This window comes from Nannospalax galili, unplaced genomic scaffold, assembly GCF_000622305.1.
Source record: "Nannospalax galili isolate Female #2095 unplaced genomic scaffold, S.galili_v1.0 scaffold4988, whole genome shotgun sequence".
Lineage (NCBI taxonomy): Eukaryota > Metazoa > Chordata > Mammalia > Rodentia > Spalacidae > Nannospalax > Nannospalax galili.
The window spans coordinates 1-6,693 of NW_008358122.1; the positions used below are offsets into that span (position 1 = coordinate 1).

A 6,693-nucleotide genomic window follows, 5' to 3' on the forward strand; every position below is an offset into this window, starting at 1 on the left:
GCTGGCCTAGAACTATGTAGACCAGGCTGGCCTTGAACACAGTTATGTTTTTCTCCATGGTATGTTGTAGATGCAACAAAAGAGTATGTCACACATTCACACAGAACATCTGTGGACGATCACCATGGATGTTGCTGCATGAACTTCCTGGGGAGTCTGTTTCCAGTCACCTCAGACAGACACAGTGACAAACAGACTGCAGAAAAGATTCCATCCACGTCCAGCCTGGAGAACCAGTCACCTTACTGGGGTCACTCAGGAGCACGGGTGACTGGGCAGGAGCATCACTGAGAAGCCCACCCCAGCCTGAGTGTCCACTCAAGACAGTGCTTCATTAGAGCACCCCCCACCCCAGCTTGTAGGCAGCTCTCCCTTAGGAATTGTTTATGTGACAGCTTACTGCTTACGCAACCCCAGGATGGGCCTTGTGAGCTTCCTGAGTCTCCTGGATTTCTTGTATTTGATGAACATTAACATCCCTTAGATCTAGGAAGGAGTGTCTTAACCAAAAGGAGAATTTCACTCACCAACTCCATTTTCTAGGCATCTACCTTTATTAATGCAACCTCAGGCAAATACTGGTCTGTGGCAGCTGAGCACAAGTTGCTGTCACACTGAGGTCGGTCACCCGAGCTTTTCCCACAGCCCTGCCCTCCCTCTCCTGTCTTCATTCTGAACTTGACTGATTGATCTATTTTCTACCTAAATATACACCTACACTGGACACTGTATGTAAAACCTGAGCTGCCATTGGAGCAGCATCAAGATTCCCAGAGTGATGGGGGATGAGGGGGAGGTGAGCAGAGAACACAGTTCCAACAGGACCTGATCCAACGAGACACTGCGCATCCGTCCTCTCTGCTGATCCCACTGTTCCATAAAGATTACGGAAAGGAGAGAAACTCAGGAGACAGCCGTGGAAGGGGGGAGGGAGCTCAGGGGTCTGACATTCATCTCCTCAATCCATAGTTTCCCGGGTGCAGGACCTTTTGTGTCTGGTGGGGACAACGACAGGAAAACCACCTCCGATTGCTGTCATACTCAGGGACCCCAAAGGACAGTGAGAGCAGCAGCATCTGCAGGAACAAGAACAGGCCTCGTCCTCCACAGAAACCAAGGGACAAGAAACACATGGAGGATGGGGCTGAGGCTACACCAGGCTCGAGCCAGGCTGACGTGGACACAGGAGCCCTTGCTGCCCCTCATCCTAGAGACAGGACAAGGCTCTGGCCATGAATCTGTTCCTGTGATCACACACTCTGTCAGCATGTGGTCCTACTAAGTGACAAGGACAAAAGAGCCCAGGAGGTGACAGAGCTGAGGAGTGACCACGTCAAAGTCCACGATGGACTGAGCTCCAGCTTGGCACAGCCCTGTCCACACTGGGCTCCCACAGCCTCCTCCTGTCCCTCCTGACACACAGGATAGAAACACAGATTCTAGAAGATTCTCAAGGCTGTCATTTATTTTCTCCACCAAACTTCAGCAATTTTTCTCAGTTAATTAAATCACAGACCTCTTAGTCAAGGATTTGAATATCAACTTCATGTTCAGATTCTTACTTTCAGTGGGAAGTAAGAAGCTGCAGCTCAGTGCAGCATGGAGCTGACAGGATGGAGACGTCCCCGCCCCCCTGTGCTGGAACAGGAAGTCTGGCTGTGGAAGGGAACACAGGACAGAGCAGGGACAGGGCTGGGCTGATCTCCCCAGGTCTTCACACTGCACACAGGAGAAAGCAGACATCTTCAGACACTGCCACCAAAGACAATCCAGTGGTTCTTGAAGTCAGAGAAGAGACTTGAACACATCTCCTGTCCCTCAGTCCCACAGGGCAGCTGTCTCAAGCTGAAGAACAAGGGTCATGAAAAGTCTATAAAGACACCACCACCAACACCCACCACTCACTCAAATGTCCGAATTCTGAGAGTCCCTGTGACCCAGTCCTGTCCCCTTTGCCCACCCCCAATCCAGGGCCTCAGGTGTCACCTTCACAAGCCTCAGGAGAGAGGTCAGAGCTCTGGGAAGTGTCACTTCCTGCAGAGAAGAAATAAGACACAGAGCCAGGGAGGATGTGTTGGAGGAGGAATTATGGGCTGGCTGACTCCCCATGGGATCCATCTCCACCCCAAGGGCCTCAGGGATCCTCCCTCTCTCCACACTGACCTGGAGCCTGAGCATAGCTCCCTCCTTCTCCACCTGTGAGAAGAAAATCTGTAAGACCAGGGAAGTCCTGAACCCCAGGGATGTTCCAGAACTGTGACAGCAGGTCCAGGGAAGGGTCAGGAGGTGTGAGGACAGGGGGTGCAGGGACTGAACAACTGTCTGTCCTCACAGGGACCTTCTCCTCTGACCTCTGAAAATCAGGTCCCCGTGTCCCCAGTCCTCAGGGTGATGACTCTGTCCTTCACTTTCCATGTGCTTTACAGAGCAGTGTCAACACAGACCAGTCAGGAAAGTTTGTGTGTGGGCGGGGCTTCCCATTAATGAGGGAGAGACACTTCTAGTAGAAGAGAGAAAACCCAGACCCTGCCTCTCCCTACCTGTGTTCCTCCTCTTCCTCCTCACAACAGCCACCACAGCTCCTATGACCACAGCTCCAAGGAGAACCAGGCCAACCACGATTGCCAAGATGGGGATGGTGGGCTGAGGAGGCTCTGGGAAGGGAAGGGAAGGTGAGGGCCTGATCCCAGCTCTCAGCCCTGACCCTGCTCAGGGTCTCCAGAAGGCTCCTGCTTTCCCTGACAGCAGGCTCTGTGCCCACACCCCTCCTTACCCCATCTCAGGGTGAGGGGCTCAGGCAGCCCCTCATGCTGCACATGGCATGTGTATCTCTGCTCCTCTCCAGAAGGCACCACCACAGCTGCCCACTTCTGGAAGGTTCCATCCCCTGCAGGCCTGGTCTCCACAAGCTCCATGTCCTGGGTCAGGTCCTCCCCATCCTTCTGCCAGGTCAGGGTGATGTCAGCAGGGTAGAAGCCCAGGGCCCAGCACCTCAGGGTGATGTCCCCTTCATGTCTGGGGTGATGGGTCACATGTGTCCTTGGGTGATCTGAGAAGAGTTGGAAAACTTCAGACATTTTGCATTGTTCCTGGGGACTCCAGTGGTCATGTGACCATCTTGGGAATGGTTAGGAGAAGTAGGGTGCGGAGGGGTCCATACCCCAAACCCAAGTCACAGGCATCTGGATAATTTATTCATTGGAAAGTTCTAGAGTCCTTGTGAGGCAGTCCAGGCTCTAGATTATAGCCTCTGGTCCTGACTGGGTGAGGACCGAAGGATTCAGTATCACTGGAGTCAGACCTCCAGTGAACAGAGAACCTCCCCTGAGAGAGGCCATGGTTCAGTGGGCTGCAGATGGAAGGGAACTGCTGGTTGGTTATTTCAGGATCTTCTCTCCTATCCTGAGACTCTGAACTTAGAGAAGGGTGAGCCCTGGAGTCACTCTCTGATGCTGGACCAGGAAACTCAGAAACACTGAGTTTCTCGTGCTGTTGCAGAACAGAGAGGCACAAGTCCAGCTCATCCTATTTTCCTCCCTCCTCAGAGACGTGAGCCCCAGTCCCAGGCAGATGGAGGATTTTCCCGTGGCCCCTCTTACGTGCGCGCTGCAGAGTCTCCTTCCTGTCCTCCAGGTATTTGAGGAGCCACTGCACGCAAGTCCCGTCCAGGTAGGCCCTGTATTGCCCTGCCACATCAGCCTGCTCCCACTTCCTCCTGGTGATCTGAGCCGCCATGTCCGCCGCAATCCAGGAGCGCAGGTCGTAGTTCAGAGTGATGTAATCTTTGCCGTCGTAGGCGAACTGAATGTACCCGCGGAGGAAGCGTCCGTGGGAATTCACATCACAGCCAGACATCCTCTGGAAGGTGTGAGAACCTGGCCCCGCCCCCGCGGTCAGCCCCGCCCACCAGGCCCCGCCCACCCGAACGACCACAAGGGAAATCGAAACCCAGTCAATTCCCGCGGCTCTTCCGGGTCGAGGGTCCCCGCGGATCCCACAGCCTCGGCGGAACTTTGAACCTGGGGACCCGGGGCGACTCTGGGCGTTCGTGGGGATGTGGGGGGTCGTGACCTCCGACCCGGGGTCACTCACCGTCCTCGCTCTGGTTGTAGTAACCGCGCAGGTTCCTCAGGCTCGCACTATAAGTCTCTGCACTTCCCTTGGCGATCCGCGTCTGCCGCTCCCAGTACTCCGGCCCCTCCTGCTCCATCCACGGCGCCCGCGGCTCCATCCTCGGATTCTCCGCGTCGCTGTCGAAGCGCACGAACTGCGTGTCGTCCACGTAGCCGACGGAGATGAACCGGGGCTCCCCGAGGCCGGGCCGGGACACGGCGGTGTGGAAATACCGCATGGAGTGCGAGCCTGGGGGAAGATAGGGGTGAGACCCCGGACAGGGGCGCGGGGCTCGGGTGGACACGGAGCGGGGCGGGGCCGCCCGGCTGGGCCGTTTCCCTCCCGACCCCGCACTCACCCCCGCGGGTCTGGGTCAGGGCCAGGGCGGCGGTGAGCAGCGGGAGGAGGGTGCGCGGCGCCATCGCCCCCATTCTAGAGACTCAGGAACAGTCCCAGTCGGGCGGGTCTGCGTGGACTAGTAAGCGGTGACCGCGGAGACGCTGATTGGCTTCTGTAGGAGCCCGACACCCAATGGGAGTGAGAACTGTGACGCGTCATCAGTGTCCGGGAAGAAGGGCCTGACACAGGTTAGGATGGAGAAGTGAAACTCCGGTGGATGGGAACCCCCACCTCTGGCTTCCCCACCTCAGAGCGCTGCTTGTCACGTGGTCTCCCTGAGTCCTGCCCTGAGACTGTCTGCAGTCCAGGAGAGACCCTGAGACTGGGCTGATTTCCGTCTCCTCCCCCCTCCCCAAGACGCCGCTCTGGAAGCCACTTTGCCATCTGGGCCTTGATCCAGCCTCTTTCTTCTTTGTCTACCTCCAGAGGATCTTTCTGATGTTCTAGAGTCTAGGAAACGCCTTTCCCAAGAGTTCTCCTCTGTAAACAGCTTTTACTCCCCACACATTTGTGCAAGGGAAACCCAGTGGTTTGTGGCGTAAGTTCAGTTAAGACTGCCTATTGCCTTGCTGGGGGTTTGCGGAAATCCTGGCCCGGAGGGGCGGAGCTCAACTGGGCCCTGTGGGGCGGGGCGGAGTGACTCCTGATTGGTGCTGCTTGGGGGCCCAACTAAGAGCCCAGCTCCTTCTAGGGAAATCTAAAACTTGGTTTTCAAGGCCAGCTGAGGGGCAGGTGGCACGGTTGGGTATGGGACAGTCTCCGGTCCTGATGCTCTCGGTGGGAATGGCCTTTTCAGGACACTTGGGTGTCTCCGCTGGTGAGTGGGATCCTCGAGATCCTTTGAGCCCGATGGGGGTGTAGCGGGGGTGGGGAATAGGTGGTTGTTGGGCGTGTCCTCGGTTGGAAAGAGAGAAAAGAATCTCTGATTTCAGTGCTTTACGGTGAATGTCCGGTGAATGTCCGCTCGGCCTGCGTGGCTCCACGGTGCTGACTGTGGTCGAGTGAGGGGTGCTGGGGAGGAAGGACCAGATAGCTTTGGGGTTCCAGGTCCCTTCCCATATCACCCACCCTGGTGTCAGGCCTCACCCGGCTCTCCTCACCCCCTGTGTGCACCTCTTCATCAAGCCTCTCCGAGGCTAGGCTGTTTTGCACCACATTCAGGCACTCTTGGAGGTCTGCTCCTCCGGGCCCACTTCTCCCTGAGTGGGGGACAGTCCTCAAGCGCTGAAGACTCTAGCCAGTTCTCAGCTCTGCCCAGACAAGCCTCAGGGCCTGGAGTTCAGTTTGCTGCCTTCCTGCCTGTCTTCAGGGAGGAGAGCCAGGCCCAGAAGCCTTTCCTCTAGCTCTGGAGACTCTGGGTGCTGCAGACAGCCCCACCGAGGGAGCTGGAGTCTGACGACTTCTGCACCAGCAGATTCTGGCGACTTCCACCGGGACCCCTGTGCCCTGGGGTTCACTCCTCTCCAGATCCCCTGCACCCTGTGATTGCTAAGGTGCTAATGAAGCTCTTCTCTCCAGATCTCTCAGGCCTCTTCCTGGCCTCAGCCACTGTCCCTCAGCCTGTCCCTTCTTGTCCTCATTTCTAGGGTCGCTGAGGCTCCATTTTCCCCTCCCTGAGCCTGTGCTGCCCTGCAGCCTCCTCACCTGCCTTTGCTCCTTCCTTCCCCCCTCCACCCAGGTCCCCTGGAACTGGAGTTATGGGCATTTGTCAGATGCCATATGGGTGCTGGGAACTGAATCCAGGTCCTCTACAAGAGCAGCCAGTGTTCTCGACCACTGAGCCATCTCTCCAGCCTGAAATTCTAAAAATAATTTACTTGCTATTTGTGTGTGTGTGTACACAGTGTATGGGTGCCATAAACAATGTGCGTAGGGATATCTGAGGATATCTTTGTGGGGTGAGCTCTCTCCTTCCACCTTTACCTGGGTTCTAGGGGTTGGAATCATGTCCCTCATCAGGCTTGAAGAGGAAGCACCTTCCTCTACCCGCTGAGTCATCACACCAACCTTGTTTCTTTATTTGATTTCTTTTGAGATTTATTTATGTGTATGTATATGGATCTGTGTGTGTGTGTGTGCGTGTGTGTGTGCATACATGCACACCCTGTGCTGTGCCCAAGGATGTCAGGAGAGGGCATGTGGAGCTTTAGTCACAGGTGATCGTGAGCCACTTGTGGCGGG

At 56.0% G+C, this 6,693-nt stretch overlaps 2 protein-coding genes across 4 annotated transcripts in view; both read right to left on the reverse strand.

Moving 5' to 3' along the window:
* Positions 1-1,445: 1,445 nt before the first annotated feature.
* On the reverse strand, positions 1,446-4,601 carry LOC103752528 (patr class I histocompatibility antigen, A-126 alpha chain-like). Of its 3 annotated transcripts, XM_008856351.3 has the most exons (8): positions 4,472-4,601; positions 4,093-4,362; positions 3,600-3,875; positions 2,774-3,049; positions 2,541-2,654; positions 2,164-2,196; positions 1,987-2,034; positions 1,446-1,845 (listed from the first exon to the last, which is right to left on the reverse strand). In XM_008856351.3, the coding sequence occupies exons 1-8, from the start codon at positions 4,542-4,544 to the stop codon at positions 1,841-1,843; spliced, it is 1,095 nt and encodes a 364-aa protein (XP_008854573.3). In that variant the 5' UTR covers positions 4,545-4,601; the 3' UTR covers positions 1,446-1,840. The 3 variants fall into 3 exon arrangements, with proteins under 3 accessions (XP_008854573.3, XP_029413682.1, XP_029413681.1); XM_029557822.1 differs by lacking the exon at positions 1,987-2,034 and having other exon boundaries at positions 1,446-1,719; XM_029557821.1 differs by lacking the exon at positions 1,987-2,034.
* The window catches only part of LOC103752527 (H-2 class I histocompatibility antigen, Q10 alpha chain-like), a 30,074-nt gene continuing 24,826 nt past the window's right edge, over positions 1,446-6,693 (reverse strand). Inside the window, exon 8 of the mRNA XM_029557824.1 lies at positions 1,446-1,845. Coding sequence (XP_029413684.1) covers positions 1,841-1,845 — 5 coding nt within the window. The 3' untranslated portion in view covers positions 1,446-1,840. The remainder of the gene's footprint in view (positions 1,846-6,693) is intronic.

What these genes read in the sequence shown, in the direction of transcription:
- LOC103752528 (XM_008856351.3), bottom strand. Translation starts at nt 4,544, where the DNA reads ATGGGGGCGATGGCGCCGCGCACCCTCCTCCCGCTGCTCACCGCCGCC. An exon ending in GGAGACTCTGCAGCGCGCAC is followed by an intron (nt 3,050 to 3,599) that starts GTAAGAGGGGCC and finishes AACTCTTCTCAG; the next exon opens with ATCACCCAAGGACACATGTG. An exon ending in GCCCCTCACCCTGAGATGGG is followed by an intron (nt 2,655 to 2,773) that starts GTAAGGAGGGGT and finishes TTCCCTTCCCAG; the next exon opens with AGCCTCCTCAGCCCACCATC.